Source organism: Centruroides sculpturatus, unplaced genomic scaffold (genome assembly GCF_000671375.1).
Source record: "Centruroides sculpturatus isolate CEXI.00-Female unplaced genomic scaffold, Cexi_2.0 scaffold20, whole genome shotgun sequence".
Taxonomy (NCBI): Eukaryota; Metazoa; Arthropoda; class Arachnida; order Scorpiones; family Buthidae; genus Centruroides; species Centruroides sculpturatus.
Genome location: NW_019384333.1, coordinates 809,032 through 834,618, shown reverse-complemented (window position 1 = coordinate 834,618; position 25,587 = coordinate 809,032). Strand labels below are relative to the sequence as shown.

General features: G+C 29.8%; 1 protein-coding gene across 1 annotated transcript; it reads left to right on the top strand.

The window, feature by feature from the left end:
* Positions 1 to 300: 300 nt before the first annotated feature.
* Positions 301 to 25,235, top strand: LOC111631195 (rho GTPase-activating protein 44-like). The gene is made up of 16 exons (XM_023375402.1): positions 301 to 494; positions 6,275 to 6,435; positions 9,484 to 9,535; positions 10,260 to 10,371; positions 10,447 to 10,523; positions 10,611 to 10,731; positions 10,801 to 10,951; positions 11,019 to 11,146; positions 11,220 to 11,267; positions 16,728 to 16,791; positions 16,863 to 16,944; positions 19,107 to 19,187; positions 19,795 to 19,926; positions 20,009 to 20,088; positions 20,174 to 20,312; positions 23,940 to 25,235. The coding sequence occupies exons 1-16, from the start codon at positions 442 to 444 to the stop codon at positions 25,012 to 25,014; spliced, it is 2,556 nt and encodes an 851-aa protein (XP_023231170.1). The 5' UTR covers positions 301 to 441; the 3' UTR covers positions 25,015 to 25,235.
* Positions 25,236 to 25,587: the final 352 nt, after the last annotated feature.

Sequence of the window (25,587 nt, the reverse complement as noted above, 5' to 3'; positions counted from 1 at the left end):
TAAATTATTTTCAATAATTTCATTTATTTATTTTTATATATTAACATAATATATTAATCATTCTGACGTAACAGTCACGTGTCTACCTACCGCATCAATATCGAATAAATTTTAATTACATATAAATATATAATATTTATTTACACCGCAATTTATTAATTAATTGCGATAATATTCAAAATTTCAAATAAGTTTGCAGAGGCAGACGATATTTTCCCTACAGTTTCTCGTACCGCAAAAATTATCCAATAGACAACCTATGAGTATCTGGTTACGTCACGAATTCTTTAACCAATCCGAGGAGGGGTAGTATCGTGTATTCGTCTGTAAATCCGTCTGCTTCACAGATAGATATTTGCCTTTCCGGACAAAGGATAATGCGATGCGAGCGAGATGGGAAAGTTAATATAATTTTAAGAGCTATAAAAATAAATTATTAAAATGAAACGTCAATTTCTTAAAGTTAAACAAATAGCGGATCAAACGTTTTCCAGGTGAGTTTCTACATTTTTTAATTATTATTATTATTATTATTTTTCTTTTCCGGCGAAATTTTATTTAAATTAACATAGCGCGAGCTCATTTGCATAATTAATGCCCTCTAGTTTATTGATATTCACGACGTAATTTTTTTTTCTTTTTTTTTTTAAATCGACTTTTTAATGTTTTGTCGCGCTATTAATAAATTCCTCAGCGAAAAAGAATTTATTAATATTATTTATTATAAAATACTTATAAAATTACTGTGTTTAAAATTTGTTTCGCGTGGCCCGTGCATACCTCACGATCGATCATACCTAATACAAAATGCCCAAGTTAATAATTATCGATAGAACAATTTCTGGTTGGTGTTACTTAAAATCCCACCGTAAGCAATTAGTGTATATCATTTTAAGGTTGTTTTTACCTATTTTGACGTCAGGTCATGTGACCCGTACTTGTTGACCTGTGACTATCCAAGAGAGCGCAAACAAAAAAAAAAAAAAACAGAAAAAGACCGCGATACTGAAACCTACTTACAACAAACAAGGAATTTATTCGCGCATAAAAAACAATTGTTTTTTTTATTAATTTTACTTAAAAATAATAAATTAAAATTTTTATGGAATCTCACAACGCCACCTTTTGGTAATTCGGAGTATGGCACGAAAACGTTTTGCCATCGACATCAATGGCTTTCGATTTTAATAAAATAATTAATTAATAAAATTAATGCGTCGTCGCCATTTTATTGGGTAAAATTGATACACGATAGGCATTTTTAAAAAGTAAAAAAGCGTATTTTTGCGCAATTAGTTACGGAATAATGAGCAATATGTCAAGTGCGAATGCGACCGGTCGGATCGAGTAAGGTTCACCGATCGATCGCATCGTATTTTAGTCGAGCGAGCGGCTATTTTAAGTAGTTAGCCATTTAAAAAAAACCAGAAAAAACCTCCCAAAGGCCGCCCGTTTAAACTTTCCATTGGCGTACTCGTACCTCCTGCGTAACAAATTGATCGAGAAGGTATCGCATGGCTGCGATCGGGGCCCATCCGATCGTAAAACTCAAAAACCATCTTTGGGAAACTTGTAAGGGGAGGAAGAGGCGATAAAAACGATAATTCCGGGAGGAAACATGGTGGCAAAACAACAACAATTCACGCTTTGGCTCTAAAAGTTGAGTCATACTATGGCAAGGTTAACTGCGGGGGAGCCGCTCTGCGTTAATTAAGTAATAGGAGGATTTTAGACAGGGTCTGAGGCCCCGTTAAGAAGGTCAGATACGTCTCCACAGGATGTGATCGTCTCGGTTTAAACGCCTGCTCTTAATTTTTACGTCCTAGAACGAGGGGGGGGGGAGATCGGATTTCTTAGAAAACGGGACCTAAATTGATAACGCAGAAGCACGTGACGCCGTGTAGATTGTGGCCGGAATTTTTGCGCTCGATCTATCTACGTACGTAACAGAGATATTGCTGTTAACTAATACATTCCTCCCCCTGCTAGATTAAGGACAATGGATAATGTATTGATAAATAATGCGCTGTTCTCGTGCTTGACTTTCAAGGTGATAAGCTGTGTAATTGCCAACAGCTTGTTGGGGGTTTCTTTTTATTTTATTTTTTTTGGACGTGTCAGTTAATTGTCGGCTAAGAGCTTTTTCTGTAATGTTAGGGAATTTGTACGCGTATAGATTCGTGTAGTTTCCTGTTTATCCCCGTGCACGAAACCTTAACCTATTGTACGGAGGTTTTAATTTTGTGAGGGATATTCTTTTTTTCCCCCCTTTCGTGATTATAGGTTTGTCGTATATCGAGAGATGGTTTCTCACGATTCGGAAATTATGGCGCATTAATTTTTTTTTATCGGTTATAATTACCGAATAAACTATCGTTTTAAACATCTCTCTCCTTAATAGACACTAAACCCGACACCCGAGGATTTCCCTTTTAGGATCGAAGTCTAGGGCATCGGTTCTTAACCTTTCTTCCGAGCCCTTCTACGTGTAATGTTAACCGATCCTTCTTGCGTACCCACCCCCCCGGGATACGAGCACCCCCGGTTGAGAACTGCTAAGTCTAGAGTAAACACACGAGGGGGCATCCTCCTGTTACTAAGGGAATTTACGATGTAGAAATTGCACCTTACGGTTTCGTTTGTGGATAGGAAGATTTCTCGGTAGTTACGAATGTACTCGCGATTTTTAGAATTTTTGGTTGGATTATTTATTTATTTTTATTTTTTCTGGCAATTTTTTTTTTTTTTACCATTGCAAACGATCGGCCCCAACTGGAGATAAAAATTCCACAGCTATCACTGTCGACACGATCCACCTGCACCCGAACCGAACTTTCGTGCCTCCTCCTGTATTTGAGGAAGTGTATAGGTGCCAGTTTATATTATATTCCTACAGCTGTATCGCCGCCATTTTCCTATCGCAGGGGGGGATATTACCACATTGTTCTGAAACGCGATAATGGAGGAAGGAAGTGTCGCGCTCTTCTTACACGTCACTCCATTATCATTAACGAAATTACTTTATTTTTTAAAATATTTTTTTCTTCCTTCCGTCGACACTCTTGTTCCCATCTGAATCGGGTTAATTACGCGACGAATCTATAGATTTTTACCATTTTACTAAATTTGTCACGGACCGGGGGGATAGTTACTTTATCGGTTTGCTTAATTATCGGAACAGATATCGAATTTTATCTAAATGACGGAAGGGGTTCACCCCGTCACGGCCAGAATACGACATAGATTAATATTTCAGATAGTGGGCACTTTCCGCCATCTTTATTTCTGTCCATATATATATTTTTTCTATTTATTTTCTGGATATCACGCTAGGCTGAGTCGTACCGGAACTAAGCACCATCCGCATCACTAGCTCTTATTTATTTTTTAATAGGGGGGAAGACGTTCTCTAAGCGTGCTCTATTGGGTGCTTGGAACCTCGTGCGTCCCGAATCTGCATCCGGTTGCCGTTTTCGAAATCCGCAGATTGGTTATTTTGGAAGGAAGACGTGACAATGACACCGGATAGCGGCTCGTATATGCCGTCACGCACCCGATATTTTTTGGCTCGAGAGAGAATGTTAAACACCTCTCTCTCTCTCTCTCTCTCTTCCCCGAAGCTGTATGACGAAATTGGAGCCGTGTCCCTTCCAATAGAAGAAGGGACACTTTTGTAACACGTCTAATTGTGTTGTTAACAAAGATCGCGAAGACGTTTTTGTTAAAGTAAATGGCATTTTAATATCTGGCCACGTAATCGCCGCAGCATGAAATTTTCGGGTGTAACCTCTTGGTAAATTATGCAATTTAGTCGACCTCCCGTAGCGTTTGCACGGGATGAGGGAAGTAAAGAACCGCGTAGACCGAAAATAGTAAGAACAGATGTTCCCAGACAAAAACTGAGGCCAACGCAAAGCGTAAAAAAAAAAAAAAGAAAGGTTCTCTGTCAAAATTTTAATGTTTCTTTTTCTTTTTATCCTGCTTCCCGATCCATGGATAACCCGCGGATACCAGAAAATCGGAGACGTTGTGACATGTGTGATAGGCCCTTTCCATAGCTTCTTTACTGGATAGGAGTTGTAGAGGATCCTCCTCTTGTTTCTTTGTCTTCCTTTTCGCTTTGCGATCGTTGTTGCATTCCATATTTTAAGTTTTTCTGTGGTTTATACCCCGAATATGGTAATCCTGGAGAGAATATATTGCCCGCTCGCTATATCAAAAGATGCCGATTGTTCGACCAGATGCCACAACTTTGGAAATGTAACCTGTCTGACCGGTTGAAGCGAACGAACCTTGTTGCTGTAATGGTCACTGACAGTAGCTACAGCTTCATTTCTAGTTGCCTTTTTTTCCTCTTCCCCTTTCCGAAAAAATTTCGGAGTGTTAACAACCAGAGAAGATGGTTTTCTATAGTCGAGGAGGTCTGTTGCACAATAACATAGACTTTTCCTCATTATTACGCTTCGAATTTCGGATGAAATATACAATTATTTTTCGTAATTTCGAGGTTTTTGTGCCGAGTGCCCTTCTAAATAAGGAATATTTTAGCGAATTTTAGGCATTCTTGCGACTTGGGTGGCCCCGTTTCCAGGGCAGGAAACGGGAGAAAACACAACGCTCTGCGGGATGTGGAAAGCGTTGGCACATGACAGGCGCTCTGCTCGTTTCCGAGAAGAGACAATAAACGGCCACTACATCGGGGGGATGGTACAAAAAGCGACAATTTAAAGAATGATTCATGCCGATTGTTATCGACCGACGCTAATCCCCGTCCCGAAGCAGTCGCAGTTTTACTTTCCGTCACGTGACGAACGGGCATAACCTTCCTCCGGTCGTACCCCCCACAACGTAATTAATTAATTAAATTATTTTAAATAACTACCACGCTGCAGGTTACGCCGTCACGTGAGCAATATGGCGGCCTCCGTGCGAGTCCACGTGTCACTCACTCCTTGTATTCCAGTTTTCCATAAACTTGATTTTATCCTAATGCTGATGACCTTGCGCTAATTCAACCGGAAGCTAATGTTGAAAAAAGAGATATTTTTAGAGTTTTTGTTGTTTTTTTTTTTAAATATTTCTAACTGGAGTGCTGTTTCTTTGTTGTTTTTTTTTAATAATCGGAAGTGAGATTTTCCCTAGTGTAAATGTTTAATCCAGTTTTCAACCTTCTGACCTGCTTCTAGGTCGTAGTTACCTTGCTGTGAACCTCTTATCCCGCTTGACTGCTTTATGGACATTTTCCACTTCAATTTATTATATCAGAGAGAGATCTCCTCACTAATGATTGGGATTTTAGTAGTGTTGTGTGTGTTTTTTCCTGTTGTGTTGGTATGGTCTTCTCCACGTGATGAACATCGTCGATAAGAATGACACTTTGTAAGTCATTTATCGAGCTTAATATTGGTCAGAGAAGCTTAAGACAATAACAATATTAATTAATAAATCGCCTTACGTACATCAAGATGTGTGTCACTACTTTTTTTAAATTCACTTCTAAAAAGTTTAATGATTTTGAACAGAAAGAATAATAATAAATATGAAAAGTAGTACAAGTTAAATTTTGAGTATAAATAAAACTTTTAATTTAATGTGTTTTTTTAAAAATATTTTAAAAAAATGTTATTCAGACTAGCATGCCGAAAATGATTTTCCTCCATCCCAACAGATGACATTATAGGAAAATTATTTATAGTCGGCATAAATTTTAACAAGGAAATCAATTGTAATATAAAAGATACTCCTCTCATACCTGGAATTGTTTGTGTTTCGTCACAATTATCTGTGTTTTATCTCTAGTCTGTTGCTCGATCCCGTTTTCTTGAACTTTGTAGTTTGCAAATATATCTTTTAGTAAGCTTATACTTTGAGCGATAAGTTTTCACTTGTAAATATGTAAATACAAGAGCCTTCTTTGCATTATCAAAGCAATCTGTTTTAATAGTAATTCTTAAAGGCTCAAACAACTACAATTTTTGAATGAATAGAGAGTTAACTATAATATTTATTCTAATAATGTAATAATTATGGAGAATATTTACTTAGTTTACATTATAAATTGCAATTGCTTGTGTAAATAAGATATTTATCTAGTTTTTTCTAATAGGAAACTGATTTACAGTTTTATTTCCTCCAATTTTCCTATTAATCATTTGTTTTTGTAACACAGAAAAAATTTTTTTTATTTAAGCTGGCACAATAAACTTCCTTCTTAAATGTCAAAATTATTCTAGTTTTCTGATTAAAAAAATAATTAAATTGAATTTAATTACAGGACTGAAAAGACAGAAGCCTTGAATGAAGATTTGGTTAATGTGGAAAAGCGTGTCGATTTAATCAAGCAGTCATGTCACAATACGGGGAAAAAAATAGCAGCGTGTCTTCAGGGCGTCGGCACAGAAGCATCCGTGGCGGAGAAAAGGCTGGTCTGTTTTAGTTTTTAATAAAATTTTTTAATTGCCGATTTACTTAAAATTAAAAGTAAAACGGACGTAAAACTTTTGGTTGCTTATGGAGCAATTACTCGCATTCTTTACCAGAAATTCTTCTTTTTTAGAAGGTTAAACTCATTATAATTTTATAAATAGTTTATTTACATATGTGCTTGGTTTAAAAAACATCACTTTACAAGTCAGATAATTTTTATTTCTATAAAAAAAATAATAAATTTTCCCGTTAAAATAATTAACACTTCGGTGGAAATACTTGAAATTACTCGAGCGAAACTTCTGCGAGTACTTGTAGATTTAGTGATATTTTTATGTAGGATGTCGATAGTGATATGAATTTAAACAGATGGTAGCAAAATATGAATAATGGCGAAATAATTTATTAAATGAAAAGTAAAGAGTGCAAAAAAAGTGGAACCATATTATGTTCTACAGGCTCGACTACGCTAAATATTTTCTCCTCCAAATATTTCTACATTAATACATTAGTTAAAATTACAAATAAGCAAATATTACTGCTACATTCTTCTGTTCCGTGACGGTACGTACAAACAGCTGTAATTATTGTTTTGATTGATACTTGCGCAATGTCTTTTTTTGAATTAAATTCACGACCGTCTGTTCGGTTGAAGAACTTCATTTTTCAGAACTAAATTCGGTAATCGAATTAAGTCTACAGTTTAAATGATTTATAACGTGTAACTAGGCTAATAATTCATTAGCCTATTTAGTTCATTCAAATTAATTTTAAAAGTGCGAATAATTTTTTTTTTAATTCTGTTTAAATTTTATATTTTTAACGCTACTATTTATATATTTAATATTGTTTATATAACACAAATTATTATTTAAAAAATTGAAGTTTAATTTTAAATACTCTGTGCATGTATACATATGAGTGACCTAAAAGTTACTTCTATTAAAAAATCATCTTGTTTTACATATTTATATCCAATTCCAAAATAAAAATGTATTTTTTTAAATGTTTTATGGATTATTTAAAATGTAAACTTTGTATTCTTAATTTTTAGAGACTGATTAATCTATAAAGAATTAAAAGAAGAAGAAAATTATTGTTAAAAATACTTGTAACAGTTTCTTTGATGGCCATTTCCAACTGTTTGCAATATAATAATAAACTACATTTTATGACTTAATCATTAAACAAGGAATTAATTCCATTACTAAATGCTATTAGATCAGCTTTCTAATAAGCTATTATTCTATTATATTAGCCTTCTGACTCCAGTGAAAATTGAAACAATTATTATGATTCATTTGTAATTCAATGCGCAATTAAAACCGATTTTAAAGCTGCAAGTTTTTATACTTTTGTGATGACAACAAAATTAAGCAAATGTACTTCTATACAATCACTTAATGTATGAATTATATTTAAAATCTATAATTGTGATTTCTTTTTTTAAATTAGGAATAATAATAATAAAATATTTTAAAAATTAATCTAATTTTTAAAAATTGCCAGTTTTTATTTCCTATCAGATTTTTCTGTTTACCTTCAGTTATTCTAAATTCTAAAGAACAGATGTCAGAAATCATAACTTGTGCAGTTATCAGTTTGTATATCTTTTCTCGACTAATTTCTTGTGAATTATCATAGCCAGAGAACTGAAGTTTTTTTATTATTGTTAATTATATAATTTCATTGTTACCACCATTCGTTAATTCTCACTAATACTTTGAGGTATTTATCTGAAAATATTGTCCGTCGAGGTTGTACTGTTAACCATACATATCTAACAAAATTCGGCAGAAACATTTTGTATTTGTTAATTTCTTTTAGTAAATTTATAAAACATTATATCTTAAATACGATCAATTTGAAACTTGATTCTTAAAAATGATTCCTGTGGTTTTTTTGACTCTTCTGGATTCAATTTCAGGTTTTCCAGAATGGTAGACTGCCACTTGTTTGGCCATCAACTGTAAAATATTAAAATGCAATAAGAAGAAACAATTCATTGTTTAAAAAGTATATAGATCTATCTATATACTTTTTAAACGATTCTAGACATTTTAAACAACAGGTAGACATTTTATCTATATACAAAAAGTATATAGATAAAATGTCTACCTGTTCTCTATACACTTTTCAACCCTTCGGCTGATCTGAACTGAATTTTCCATAGTTACTCTAGAACCTTATGGAAAATATAGGCTACTATAAAACTTAGATAATCCTCTCCCCCTCCCTGATTTCATTCTCTTGCACCTATAGTTTAAGTTCAATGTGTTGTTATATAACTAAGCATAATTAATGAAGGTGCCACATGGTCCTCAAATCATATCCTTAATGACAATTTCAGGTTATGGGTCGTCTTCTGGATTTTGCAAGCTTTGCCGAAATAATTCTATTGATTTTAAATATATGCCACAATACTTTTTTGCACAGCAGTATTTTGGCATATATTTAGAAAAAGTTAAGAGTTTTAAATATTTATTAATGCAATAATTTTATTGATTTGAGTTAGCCTAAAATAACCAAACTTAAAAACATGATTTTGATGTACAGGAGTTGGGCCAATGACAACAATGAGTAAGGAAAAAGTCTTGTGTTTTGAATAGATGTAAACGTAGTATGTACTGTCTGTCTGTAGTGTACAGTTTCTGCTTCTACTCCTAATTTTTGTAGTATGGTATAAAATAAAGTACATTGGAGGGACAATTTTCCAGTACAAAAATATTGGGGATAATCTCCCTTTGTCTCTTATGGATTAACGACCACAGTTAGTATTGATAAAAATTTATTAACATTAAAAATATTAGAAATAATTGCAAAATAACTGTACAAAGCTTCAATTTTTTTGTGTTTTTAAATATAAGTACAGTTCTTAAATTTACTTCATAAAAGAAAATATCCTTTTTTTTCTTATGAACTAATTATTTCATATTTAATACACATTACAAATAATAACAAGATAATNACAAATTGAAAGGAATGGAAGTTTTGGTTTTGTACTGAAATAGTATTACAGATTAATGTAAAATATATAATATCAATTAGTTAAAACACACATAAAAATGCAAGAATGGAGCAGTAATTTGGGTGATTCGTCCATTTTAGGGTTAGTATAAAGTTTAGTTTCACTTTCAATAAAATAATTTATTTTAATTATACTGTAGGTTTTTTCTATGATACATATGTTATGCTCGGAGTATAACCTTTTGGCATCCTGTATTTTCAAGTGAGAATTTTGGCAGAATTTGAAAGATGATCCACGTTGTCACTGATTATTTTAAGCATTCCGAAAATTTATCAATCCATAACAAAATATTACCTGGTTATATATATAACAATTTCAAATAACCTTAATTAAAATCCAGTTTTTTTTTATTATGTTGTTTCATACAGGTTAAAATATATTGTCATTTAACTTAAATTTAAGTCAAAAAATTATCTAATTATGGCTGAATAAGTGGAATTAAAATAGCTTATTTTTATCAATGTTACAAATTTTAATATTTTTATTTAAAAAAAAATATATNTTATATTTATATATATATATAAATGTTTATAAATACAGATGTAATTGTAGTAGAATGCTGCAAATGTATTACTGTTCTTCACAAAATGCTGTAGTCTGCAACATGGTAGGAAACAATTTAAGCTGTAAATAAACACACTTGATTTCAGAAAGACAGCTGAACATGTCTTAAAAACATAATTGTGTGTTATAAATTGTTATTTAAATTAAACAAATTCTTCAAATTTGGAATATTGCTATGATTTATAAGAAAATTTTCTTAGTTATTTCTGCTATTTTAATGATTAAATACTTATATTTATAGTTCAGTTCTACATAAATGTGCATCTATCGAAGAAGAGCTTGGAAAGGAATTGCTAACTTATGAAACTAAAGTCGATAAAGCAATTTTGAATCCTATCATTAATTTTTTGGAGGTATGCTATATAAAAATATAGATACATAAAAAATTTTTTTAATTCTGAACTAAGATTTATTTGTTCGTTATTTAGATTGATTTTCCAAATGTTATTCGAATGAGAAAACAGCTGTCAAAACTCATACAAGATATGGATACGACAAAAACAAAGTATGGTTGTATAGATCTAAAAACATTAATTTTAAATTGGTTTAAATTTTGTTCAATGTATTCTGAATAGAAAAAATTATTTTCCAGATATAATACGGCATTAAAACACACACAGCAAAGCACTAATAATGCAATAAACACGCCATCCAAAGCCGATACTTTACAAGAAGAGTTGGAGGATATATCTATGAAAGTCGAACAGTGTCGCGTGAGTAAAATGCATTTATAAACTGTGCCTACTAATAAAAATACAATTTTTTTTCTTATATTTGTATAGGATAATTTAACGGCAGAATTATTTGATATATTATCCAAAGAACCTATTTTATCAAAATTATTTGTTGATTGGTATCACCTACAAGTTGACCATCACAGGCGAGAACTCGAAATTTTAGAATCGGCTCTACCTGTATTAGACTCACAAATTGGTAAGTAAAAGTTGGTGTATTAATCGACAGTAATTTTTATAATTTTCAACCATTAATTTTTCTCCAGAAAAATATCCGTTTAAACCAGTCTTTGGCCAGCCTTTAGAAGAACATTTAAGAACATTAGACAGACAAATTGCATCGGTGATTGAAGCTTGTGTATGCCTTCTCTTAGAAATTGGAATGGACGAAGAGGTATATCTTTAACAAGAGTTTGTTATAGAATTTCTTTGTTGAGTGAATATATTAATTAGGATTCTATTCTCAGGGTTTGTTCAGGATTGCTGGGAGTAGTTCAAAAATAAAGAAAGTAAAAGTAAGTAGAATTTTTTACAAATTCTTAGTTTTAAGATTGTTATATATATATAATTAATAATTTAAGCAGCAGCTATATATTTTGAAATTTTTGTTTTTCTTGTGTAGCTTATACTAGTTATTTGTGTTCTTTCTTAACATGATTTTAAAAGTTATCTTAGAATTTCTTAGATATTTTAAAAAATTACAGCATTTTTTCCTTGAATGTATTTATTTTCATAGATAAAAAAAACTTATTATTCATATTGAAAATATTTTATAAATTATAATAATCTATAAAAAAATAATTCAGTATGAATGGGGTAAAAAGGATTTATATCAGAATATAATGAAATATTATTGTAAGATTGTAAACAATAAACTTTTTCTTAGAGTTGAAGATATCCTGGGTTGTGATCATGTTATGTATGCTTTTAATAAACTTTTTCATCATAGAAGTCATAGGTTTTATATAATTTACTAAATAAAGAAATGATTCTTTACATTCTTACTACAAATTGAAAGGAATGGAAGTTTTGGTTTTGTACTGAAATAGTATTACAGATTAATGTAAAATATATAATATCAATTAGTTAAAACACACATAAAATCAAATCTATTCATTGATATATTTTAAAATGAGTAAATTTCTATTAATTTTATTAGTTTTATGCATACTATATTTCAGTATGTATAGAGAAAGATCACTTTCTTTAAAATTGTATTAATCTTTTCTCCTTGGAAATTAATTCAGTTGAATCCACAGAGCATTGAATAAAGGAACAGTTTGCTTAAGAGAGCACTCTCCGTGTTCCCGATTTTTTCCCCTATGTTTTACATTATCAAAATTATTAACAGAGCATCAGATTGTAGAGCAGTCCATTTAAATGAGTGCCAAGTCAGTGGCACATTTAAAGTAGCAGTCTACATAAGGTCACACTATTCTATGGAAGATTTAAAATGGTCTGTCTTTAAACTTAGAGCATTACTACATAAATACATGGCAACAGGGCTCTCTATACCATAATATTTGTTGATGTTGAAGTCCACCAATGGCTTCACCAATAAATTTGAAGCCTTCTATTTATATATTTCTAATAAACGGACAATCAAAAAGTCTTTCAAAAATCATACTGAACACCCATGAGAAGCAATTGCATATTAAAAAGGTATCATAAAATATACATTAACAACCAGTGTATGTTCTCATCTTAAGGGGACAGGGCAAGAAGTGATTAACAACTAGCTGTTTAGGTCACATGACCTTACTTTAAAAATGGTATTGTATTTGTTTTTTACTATATGTTCCATTAGAGAGCATTCAGAAATTTTGGAGCAAGAATGTTCACATTTTTTCACCTAGGTCTCCTACTGTATTTTTGGGAAGAAGTGAAACTAATGTGTGACTAGTAAATGTACACTGTATTTACTGATTATTTGATAGAGCAATAAAATTGATGAAAGAATGGAAACCAAATACTGTATGTAAGTATATAGTAAAATTATGTAGTGATGAATTTTAACATTTCCAAGTCTGTTATAAGTTAACCTGAAAAACTGACATGAAAAAAAAAAAATGGTGAGTCAAATCTATTAACAACCCTTTTGGGTAATCTTGTTACTTTGGATAAGGGAACATGGAGTGATCCTGAAAGTGCACTCTTAAACTTCAGACTTTACTGTATATATTACACACTAAGTCTTTGTTAGTATAAAATTTAATTCTTAAGCAAGGTTAATTTCTAAATTGTCTTCATAAAATTGAGAATGAACGAACACACACACACACACTTTATTTATGAATTTCCCAAATCTGTTATATATATGATTCAATTCTCTATTATTTTTGCTCTATCACTCTGTTCCTTTATTGAAAACTAAATTAGCTACATCCAATATTTAAAACATATATATTGACAAATTTGCATTCTCAGCAGAACTTATTGATATTCTGTTTTATACAATTTTAATTATTGCACAATTCATATATGTGAACAGTTGAATGTTAGAATAATTGTGCAATGTTTGCATTTATTCTCTACTTTAGACACTATTTATTTTCTTTTTTTTTTATTTTTATATATTGTAATGCTTCATTAACTCTTCATGACCTGTTTCATTTTACTGCAATAGAAATTATTCAAATTGATTTTTTTACTGTTTAGTTAATTGGGCGATTTATCTTTTTTTCTCCCCCCCTCTTATTGTATGTATTATAAAAATTAATAGTATATATTCTAATTCTTTAGTAGAAAGAATTGGAATAATAATAGATACTATTCAACTAACAGGAATATTCTTAAGCATTAACTTTTTCACTAGACATTATGTAAATGTTTAAAATCTACATCAATTCTGATATAAAATCTGAATTTAAATGTGTAAATAAATTTAAAATTTAATTTGTGTTAATATTTTTCTATTTGTAATATAAATTATTATTAGGATGGAGATAAAAACAAGTGTCATCTTTTAACTCTAAATATTCTGAAGTAATTTAAATGTTTGTTTGGCTCTTTGAGGCAGTGAAAATCTGTTTGAATCATGTCGATGCAATAGGTTTATGTATTTTATGTGTATGTATTAGGCAACATCTCTTATTAATGTGTGTTATTACTTAATTACTGTATTACATAATAATACATATTAATAAGAGATAGTGACTAATGCCTCTAGTACCAAATTACTTAGAAACTTATTATTAATTGCAGCGGTAAAGTAGTGCTTTTTAATACGGCAATTGTTTGGCTTACGATTGAATGGTTTGAAGAATTTGTTGACGACTACGTTTAAATGTGGAGTTTCTCTGTCTCTTGCTTAAAAGAAAAGTTTATTGTTGACATATATTTTAGAAAATAAAACATCAGTTTTTTTAATTTGATGATTTTGTGTTGTTTTGTATAATTGTATTGTGAATTAATTGGATTTAAGATATTTATTATTGCTATTTACATATTATATTCATATTTATTTTGTTAATTATAGTTAAGAACGTATTTAATTGCATTCTGAGCAGATCACAGATTATAACTTTTGGGAATAAATTAGCAAAAATGTATATTTATGTATACAAAATTTTCTTTAATTCTAACTCATTTTTAATTCCTGAATAATGTTAAAATTATTTTTAAATATAATTTGTTTTACATTAATATAGAATAAACTACTACTTCAGTTGAATAGCATCATTCAGATAAAATTTAGAAATTTTCAGGAAAATGATTTAAAGAAAAAAAGTAAAAATGGATTCAATTGTATTCAAAACCTAGATTTTAATGATAATGCAATATTCTATGTTTTTATGTTAGATGATATTCAGGATTTTTTTTCTAAATATTTAAAAATTCTATCATAAGGAAAATATGCAGTGGATTTTCCTCATTCCTTGAGGAGACTTGAGTCAACTTGATACAATATAGATAATGTCATTTCTCTCTGTACATTGCATCATCTGTCAAACCACATTTCTCATGTTTCTTCTCTTCACTTCTTTCCATGTTCCTCTTTTCAATGGAAAGAGGAACATGGAAAGAAGTGAAAAGAAGGATGCTCTTCCTGTTTTTCCCACCATTTTCCATTTAATTAGTGCTCACAGCAACCACTCTTTGTCCATCCATGTCTTATACGTCCATACCACTGGAGCTATTTTTTCTTATTACTTGGTCTGTCAAATCTTATAATATGTATTTATCATTTTGATGATTGATTATACATTAATGTTAGCAGAAAGAAATGAAAAAATATTATTATAAATATTTAAAATTTATATTATTTTATACAGGCAAAGAGTTTGCAAAAATTAGCTAAGTTTACAGAGGCTTAAAAGTATTTATAATGAAATACTTTATAAAGTCAAGATTGATGATGATGATGATAGTTGTTGATTGTATATCTTATAAATAAGGTATACAATCAACAAATTTATGTTTTTAAGCTTTGTGCCTTTTAATTCTACAGAGAATTTTTTTCTTTCTCTAGCTTAAAAACTGTGCTATTGCTTAAAATAATAAAAATAAACCAAGAGATATTTAATAATCTGAAACCGTGTCATTATTCTTTTCTGTTATTCAAACACTACATAGTGTTACATAGTATTATTCTTTTCTGTTATTCAAACACTACATAGTGTTACATAGTATTATTCTTTTCTGTTATTCAAACACTACATAGTGTTTGAATAACGGAAACCAAGAGAGAGTTGAAAAATCAAACCCAGATTAAATGGTGTGCACCCATGACTCTTTTGTGTAGTATTTTATTCATTTTTAAATAATTTCAATTCTTGAAAGCATATAAATTATATATTTTTATACAAATACTTCAATTTATTCTTTGTTCTATAATAATATCACAAAATTTCATATAAATTTAATAAAAACATTTAATTTAATTATTATTTAATGTCTCAAAGAATTTCCATTTCTAATATTTTTCTACAAATTCTATAATAGAATAGTCAAACAATTAAAAATTTTAATCTTGAGTTAACTGTAAACTTTAATCTTTAAATTTTAAGCTTGGGTAATCTTGCTGTAAAGTGAAAGTTTAAGCATTAAAGATTAGCAATGAACTGCGATACGTTGTATGAATAATTACTGTAATGAGTCATTATATAACTTGCTATTTATTATTTTACTTTACTTTTTCCAGGACTAAAGTTTCTAATAAATACTTAAAGATGTTATTTACAATAACAGTTCCAATAGTTCATGCTTTGCATCTTTACTCTGGCACGTTTTTATTAATCATTACATTGAAAACTATATTAATATGCTAGAGTTAAGGTTTAAAGTGTGAACTGCCATAAAGATGATACTCTTTTCCCTGTGTTTGATTAGTTATTGAGATAACTTGATATAAAATGCTTTGAAGTAGCACTGTATCATCACATTATAACAAATGTTAAGCAAGTAAAAATAGCTTTTGCATGACACAACAGTAGGTGATGTCATCATATATTTCAACATAAGCAGTTTCAAGTTCATTTCTAGAAGTGAAAAACTCGAAACACTTGAAGTTGTTTCATTTTTCATCTTTTGGATGGAAAAGCTTCTTTCTTTGCTCATGTCTTGGCATTTGCATCTTCACTTGTTGAAATAATCAACACATCTATTTGGTCAATTATTAAAAGCAAGAAAAGTTTCTTTTCTATGCAAAGTGCACTAAGATTTTTTATATTTTTTTGTGATGGTAAAAAATATTAAATATATCAAGAATGAGATCACTTTGTACTATTTGTGTTGTTTTTTAAATTTCTGCAACTAAAGTAATTATGTGAAATTGCTATTGGGAACAACTGGCCAATAAGACAGGTCAACAAATAATTGTACAGATTATATAATTGTTTCAAAATATAAATAATTTGATATTAAATATTTATATTTTGATGATATTAAATTTATATAATATTTTATATATATTATTATATATATATAAATTATATATATATTATGAGTTTGTTTATTGTTAAATTTATTCGCAGAGTGCTTTCGATGCTGGATTAGTGAATTTATTGGATGATATTAGAGATCCGCATATTGTTGCAGGTATAATACTTTTTAAAAAATATAAAATATAATTGTAAAAAATTATTTTAATACCATTAATTTATTTCAAGGTGTATTAAAATCTTACTTGAGGGAACTTCCTGAACCTCTGTTTACATTTCAGTTGTTTAATGATTGGTTAAGTGCAGCAGAGTAAGTATTTTTTTTTTCAATTTAATTAATATATTTATATTAAACTGAATAATAATTTATTATAAAAATAAAAAATTATCATCTTTATACTGTACATACAATACAGCCAAAGCCTGATTAGTTAATTAATAATTTAAGCTTATATGTAATAATCATTATGCTTTATACTTGTAAATGATAATTAGGTTATATATTAATATTAAATTATTAGGTTATGGAAGTATTTTAGTCTATATTTTCATTAGAGCATACGATGCATTAATTATTTATAAACGGTTGCTATTTTATGTACACCTATGCTGTCAGTTTAATTTGTTCAAGGTCAAATGCAATGATTACAAATGCTTTTAATATTTTCTGTAAAAACATTAAATGTAATAATTCTAGTGTTTATGTACATGTTGTAAATGTATTCTATGTAATATGTAATTTAGACAAATTTATTTAGCAGCCTAATTTTAATAATAATTGTCATGTTTTGTAATTACTACAGTATTTCGTAACAAATTTATATATAAAATGAGTAAATTTCTCAATTATTGAGATATATTTGGCAAAGATTATTTTAACAACTTAAATTTTAACTTTCTAAATGTCTGTTACTCGGACAGATGGCCGAGCAATTAACACATTATCTTACTGCTCCAGAGAACTGTGATCAAATCCAGAATGGGTTGGAAAAATTCTGGGGAATATTTTGGACGCATTGGCTCTGTCCCTCATCATCCAGTCACCTTGTTGTGAGCCTGGCTGCTCTGTTATGAGTTTGGCCAAACCCATATCAATGCAAGTCGAACGGGCTTGCTAAAGAGACCCTCTCAGTGCCCACAACTAATTATTTTTATTAACTTAATTTCAACATTTTGGCCTAAAAAAAGGGCAGTAAAATTAGTGTCTTGTGTTGTGTTAACATTAATGACAGCTTAATTCTGAATAAATTTTAACTTTTAGTATACAATGATAAACTTAACTGTATATCTTTAGACCAAATTCCATAATTTAATTAAATAAAAAATTGCTTTTAGTCTAGAAATATGCTAATTTGGCTTTTAGATGCAATTGACTATACAGTAAATACAATAGCTATTTTTATCTTTAAGCATTTCCCGTTTTCGGATCTTAATTGGATTATTGTTGGAAGTACAGTGTTATGAAAATAGCAATATTTTGGAATGATAATTAAATCTGAGAGGAAAAATACAAGCATTAGATAAAAGTTTAAAAAATTTTGCAATTATATTGATTTTTAGCATTTAAATTTCTGTGTGTGTGTATGTGTGTGTTTACTCATGCACAAGGTGTTCCAAACGACATTGTGTAATTATGAACTTCTGCACAACTGAAGTCAAGTCACAAATTTCAATAATTATAATAAACATTATTTTGATAGTTTGTTATTTATGCATTAGTTTTTGAAAGTTGGATTGATGAATGTTTCGGGTTCAAAATATTGGTCGGAACAATGGCTTGGGCCAATTTTTTCTAACTTCAAACAGTCATTGGCAATTCTCTCAAAACTTTTTTAATGCATTTCAAAAATATAAAAGCAATGAATTTATTTTAAAATTTTAGTTATGCATTAAATACTCTTATTCAGTAAAAATTATTAATTGTAACTTTAAAACCAAAACAATATGAATTAATGTCTTATTGATAGGGAAAAAATCATTATTAAAGCAGTTATTTTTATTTTTGAATTTTTTTTATAAACAAAAAAAATGTGTATTTTTTTGGAAAATTGTTTGAATATTATCATGCATATACTTAGTTTGTCTATAGACAATATCTGTGTGTGTCTGGGGCAACATGTGGGTGATCTGCTGAGGGGATGCCTCCCAGGAGGATTTTCTATGTGGAAACTGGTCCTATTTAGATGTTAAAAATGTGAAGAAAACCTGGAAAACTTCACATGGCCAATTTGTTGGTGAGGTTTGAACCCACAACCATCTACCAGTGTTCGGTGGTTTTATCCATTCGGCCACCATTGGGTATAGATGTTAGAACTGCTAGTTATTGTTAGAATTAGAAGTTTTATTACTATATATTTTATTAGGTTATTGATATAATAGTATAAAATTAATAAATATAAGTAGAATAAAAATCTAAAATCCAATTACTGAGAAAGTAATTTTTAGATGATAAAACCAGGTCAATTTTTACAGAATTTCTGATAGTGATACTCGTTTACAAACTCTGTGGAGGATCCTTAATTCTTTACCGGAAGCTAATTTTAACAATCTCAGGTATGAATCTGTGTTCTTGATGATTTTATTTTATATTTTAATGGTTATTTTATTTTTTTTTTGTGTAGATACGTTACTGTAAATACATACAGTTGATATGTATTTAGTATTATAACTGCATGTTGTATAATTGTAAATGATGTGTAACTTAAACATGTATATTCTCTACAAATATTTTAAAGCATTAGCAAGCTAACATAATGCATTTAAAATAGAAATGAGATATTTTAAGTATCAAAAATGTGTGACATTACTGGTTTAAATCATTCAAAAAGTGTAGGTTATAGAGTACATGTATAAATTTGAGTAAATCGGATTATAAAACTTCAAATACATGATGATACAAAAGAATCATTACACGAAAGGTCATAAATAAAAATAGGAAGATGAGAATTCGTGAGAAAGGAAGTTTTTATTTTATTTTTCATATAAAACAGATTATTTTATATTTATGTACAATAAATATACAGTAACGGATGGTCATAAACACATTCTCTACGGTTGTTTGTTTTGTTTCGGTCAGCTGTGGTTATATATTTTAAAACACTGTGAAGTTGATTTTTAAAATTGTCTGTTAAAGTAGTTAAAGTACTAAACTATTTTCCAGATACCTTATAAAATTTTTGGCCAAACTAGCAAGTAATTCAGAGATTAACAAGATGTCTTCTCACAACTTGGCAATAGTTCTAAGTCCAAATTTAATTTGGCTGCCAATTGAACAGGAATCTACTCATTTAGGGTAAAATATATTTAAATAACATAATAAGTTAATACATATTTATTATTATGACAGAATAAAAAATAATTTTACTTGATTTTAGGTACAACATGACAATGACGAACTTGCTAAGTTCCGTTGTGGATTCTCTTATTACTTATGCAGATTGGTTCTTCCCAGGAGGTAATTATTCAATTAATATAAATAAATTTTTTTAAATGTTACTTATGGGAAAAACTGAATATTTATTCATTTATTTTTCTTGCAGATATTGAATTCTTTATCAGTACACCAACTACTCCACATACCCCAAATGGTCCGTTAGTTTTTGCCAATGTTGAACATTATAATAGTGGAACAAATGGAACACAATCTGAATCAAATTCTGTGACATGTTCAAGCAATAAGTAAGAATAAATTTTCAAATTAATGACCATCTTTTCTGAGTAATTTTTTTTCTAAAAAATTAAACTTATAACATTAAAAATCACTTATGTTTCCAATGTGATATTTTCATATATATATTTATTGAATTTAATTTAAAGTTTCCTTCCCCAAATCATTTTAAATATTCAGTCTTTGTTTTCCTGCATTATTTACAATTTATCAATACAGAATTGATAATATTTGACGTGACTACAGTCTGTTATAAGTTTCTTGAATTATTTTGAATTTTCATTACATTTAATGGGCACTAATTTTATGATAAGTAGTCTCATAAATACACTAATATCATGAAAATACTTGCAAATAATAATACTCACCAAGATTTCTCAAGTTGAAAGTATTGTCTCGAAACTTTTTTCTTTTTATCATTTTATTTCTTTTACCCAATTTATTGAAATATTCAGATTACTAAATGTTTTATTTGCATCACTGACTGGCTTAAGTATTCAAAACACTTGTGTTCACATCACTGATTGATTTATCAACCACTTGTATGGTTCAGTTGGCAGCAATTGTACATCATTGTAAAATGAATATTTTATTGCCAGTGAATTTTATTTTATCATAAAAGGTCTGTTGTAAAATGATTATCAAGTGCCAAACCACCTGTAAAGTGGGAATTTGTTGTAATTATTTAAATTTAAAGACACACTTATTGTTTACATGAATTTATTCATTTATCTGACTTAATTCGTTAAATTACCGTATTTACTCGCATATAAGATGAGGTTTTTATTCATTTTTCACTGCTCCAAAAACCTAGGTCATCCTATACGTGTGAGCGAAGGATTCTTTGCATTTTTGCAATAATTTTTGTAAACTGTGTATTCACATTTTTTTTTACTGGATTCTTACCTTCTGGTGTTTAAAAACAAAAGTGTTTTATCTCGGTCATTTGAATCGTTCTTGTGTATTGTCAGGAGTATAGATGAATAGCAATAGGAAAAACAAAGCTTTTGAATTGAATTGCAAAATCATACGGGAGTTTGATATAAGTTTTAATCCATTTCCACGTGAAAATAAATTATTATTTGAAAATCAGAATTTGAAGAAACTCATAAGTGTAATCGACTGTTAAGAATTGGCAAAAAAGGTTCCTGTTGTCCAACTTTACATAAACAAATTATGTTGTCAATTTTACAAGATTTTTCCTTTAAGTTTAAAATGCCAGTAATTTTTGCAGGACAAATGTGTGCATTTACATTCATTTGATATTTTACTTGTGATTCAATGAAATAAAATTAGAATTGTATTAATAAATCTAATTTTCTTTATTTTGATCTTTAAAGTTACACCTCGACCTATATGCAAGGTTGTCTTATATGCAACTAAAAAAAAATATGGTATAAACTCATTAATTACATTGTTATATTGATTTTAGTATTGCAAGTCAACTTTTCCATTAAAAGTATTAGTAAGTTTATTCTAATTTTTTTTTACTTAATATATTATTTTAAATATGAATAAAACAATAAATGAAAATTATCGTTTGTTTTAGAACAAATTTTAATACAGCAAGTCCCACTTAATGTTGATAGATTCTCGGATACTGCATAAACTAATTTTATTGCATGCAAAATAATACAAACAAGATACAATTTGCTTTAATATTATTCTAATTGAATGGCATTTGCAACCTCCGGTATTTATTTTTCCACCTTGTAGATCAATTTTACTGTTTCTGAAGAAAATTCAATAATAATTGTAAACAATTACAAGTGTACTTGTATCTTCCTTGATAACATTTTTAAAACTGATTCTCCTTTGCACATTTTATATTTCTACATAAAGCAATTTTAAATAATTCTGAAAGTAACTTCATATATTTTTGATTTAAAGATCAATAATCAGAAACAGAATATTTGCTGTTACGTTTTGTAAATAGTTAAGATTATAACTAGTGTGAGATCAGCCGGGGTTACGTAGTAAGTATACTCCTGTAACACTTAATCGGCACTATTCCGTGAGAATAGTTCTCCGTGTTTCGGATCGAGAGATCCGATCTTATGTCAAGATTCGTTTGACCGGGAGGGCTGTAATATTTAGGAAAAGGGGATTCAAGACTGTGAGGTCTTTATCCCAAATGTCAGGGTCCCGACACCAGTTAATCAATCTTATTATACGTGGATTAACACGCGTAAGAGATCTTATTACAATTCAAATTAAGAGCCATATCTTATATAAAACAAACAAAAGTAAATTTAATGATTCTATAAGTAAAACTAATACAAATATCGAGGAACGAGGGATAGAAATACGACAATTAAGATACACGATGTAGGCATGGACTTATACTATACTGATGCGCGATTGAGAGAGAGAGCTCACAAAATCGTTATGAAACATACAACCTGTTCTAGTTGTCGTTCGTCTTCTTCTCTGTATGCAAGGGACACTTTGGAGATAAAGTTCGTTTACATCTTTCCATGGGAGATCAATATGTGCACAAAATCCAAGTATGTTTTCTAAGTGCTAACTCTGGAATTATTCTGTATGTGACTCGTCTAAGGACGTTGGTCATCAGGAGGAAAATGTATGGAGTTCGGACACTCTCTATGTCTGTCGATGAACTCCCTGAATTCGGACAAATTCCCTCTATATCTCCTGATTTTCGACCAATCATCGGCCAGTAACTCTTTCATGAGAACGAATGAAAGGGGAATGAATGAGGGGTAAACATTTCCCATCTGAGCGGGATTTTAACCAGATAAGGGAAAGTCAGAGGATGTTCTAACTTCTGTGAAAGGAAGTAACATCTGTTATCTGCCTTTTCCCGCGTTAAAACATTATTTTTCTCACCAAAAATGAAGTAATATTTGGTGACAATATTTAACATAATTAATAAATTATTAATTTAGACCCAGGGGCCTTACAGGTCTCACACTAGTCACCCAAAATATCTGTTTTATTTAATACATGTCAGTACATTAATAGATAAAAACACATTAATGGATTTTACTCTGAATTATTTATCTGAAAATCCAAATATTTGAATTTTTGTATCCAATAGCATTCTATTATCTGAATAATACTTATGCTTTTTGCTCTTTAATTAATAATAATAAAATTATTCATCTTCCTAAAGAAAAAATATATTAAAAATTTGAACTCATTTAATTTGATAATTCAAAATGTATAGCTTCATATCTGACCTGTAGAATAGGTACACTAGATGTAAGTTATGTACAATTTTTCTCCCTTCTTGCCTTACAAGCATTAGCAATGGCCTTCTTTTCTCATACCAAGTTTTGATTTGACCATGTCCATAATGGGGAAAATTGGGTGGTGAGGAATGAGACTCGACATATACAGGGACAGACCATCCATGAAAAATTACTTTTCACTCACCTGGATTCGATTTAGCGTCTCCCTAAAGTAGTAACTGACACATTGTCTCAGCCATTTGGCTATCAGTGTATTATATACAGTGTTACATGTAGAATGTTATTTTAAAAATTGATTCTGAATATAGATCAGTTTTCTATTAGAACAAAATATTAGTTATACATTTTACAGGAAATGTTAAATCTAAGTAATTTTTCTCCTTCCCTATTAAAATCTTGAGTTAATAGTAGTAACTTTTTTAGTTCCAGTAATAATCCATCGCCACGTAGTCCCAGAGCATGTCATCGACCTGGAAAGAAGCCGGCTCCTCCCATACCTACTAATAATCCTAGAGTTCCATTAGGAAGACAGTCTGCGCATCTGAGAGGTCCCGTCGAACGCTCGCAGTCGCTTGCAAACTTCAATCCACAGAAGATTGGAAATGGCTTACATATTAAAAATAAATCATACGAAGATCTTCTAAGCATTCAAAAAAGTAACTTGACAAAAAATGGTTCCGTAGAAGATGTTAGATTAAAAACTAGTGACATTAATGAAAGAGTTCAGGAGGATATGTTGGTGGTGAAAGTCAGACCTCAGGCTTCGCCTCGTTCTTCCATTCAAAAGCGTAAATCATTTCAACAGGGGAAACCTCCAAAATCGAGTTCATGTGTAAAAAATAACACCAGAAATGCTATCCATAATCAATTGATGTCTGATGATATTGATATATTAACTGTTGACGTTAATGATATATCATGTAGCTTTCAAGAAGAAACATCTACAGACATAAACTCTAAAGATGAAATTCGAGTGTTTCAGGAAGAAACAATAATTGATAGCATAAATAGACAATTAAAGGAACACCCAAAATTTCAAAGGATTGAGAGTACCGACGAAAATCATAATATTAACCCACAAACTACTAATGTTGAAACTTTAAGTATCAACTCACACAGATTACAAAAAATTAATTCTATCACTGAGATTCCTGAAGATGGAGAATGCAAAATAACAGATGAAGAAAATAACGTATTCCATGACAAAAAGGAACACAGTAAAGATGATTTTGTCCAAGACGATAAAGATGCTTCTCTTGAAGAACAACAGTTTGCAAATGAGAAGCAGTTTTTTAATGGTAGCGTCTCTAATGGAAATCTGCATAATCAAACTACGAATGTTCCAAACAAACAATACTGTACAGTTATTCACATTCCCGGTGCTAGTTCTAAACCAGAACTACCTCTTCCCATTGCCAAAGAGAGGTTGCGAGTCCTGCACGCGACAAGTGTAAATAAAACTCCGAAAGCTAACGTTGTCCAGAACACCAGATTATAAAGTTTATACAGTTCCTCTCTCCAAATAATAAATCAAAAGAGAATTTTGGTAAGATTTTAGTCAAGAAAATACTTTGCAATTGTTAACTTTTTTCTGTAATATATATTATACATATATACATAATTTGTATGCTCAATATTATGTTTAATTGTGAAATAATGTGTTGTAGTAAATGATTGCATGAAGTGTGAATTTTATAAAATAAACAATAAAAACTGTAACTGTTTTTTTTTTTTTTGTATGAAACCATTACAAAATAAAAAGAATTTAATCAGTTTTAATGTAACTTCTAGTTGGAATGAATATAAATCTTTCCATTTTCAGTAAATATATAGCTCTCATCTGCTTGGCTGGAAGCATCTTAGTTTTAAAAGAAAGTGCAAAATTGAAATGCTTTTGAACTGACAACTGATATAAGAATGACTGTTTTTTATATCAGTTGTCAGTTTATCGTTCCAATTCTTAAATGTTGGGACGATAAACTCTGAAGATGGATAAGAAAAATTATCCAAAAGACTTAATTTCACTTTCTTTAAAACTATGATGATTTCAGTCGAGTAGGTAGGATCTATG

Coding starts and splice junctions, on each gene's coding strand:
- LOC111631195 (XM_023375402.1), top strand. CDS start 442: ATGAAACGTCAATTTCTTAAAGTTAAACAAATAGCGGATCAAACGTTT. Junction 10,524..10,610: donor ATGGATACGACAAAAACAAA/GTATGGTTGTAT, acceptor ATTATTTTCCAG/ATATAATACGGCATTAAAAC. Junction 16,792..16,862: donor AGATCCGCATATTGTTGCAG/GTATAATACTTT, acceptor ATTTATTTCAAG/GTGTATTAAAATCTTACTTG.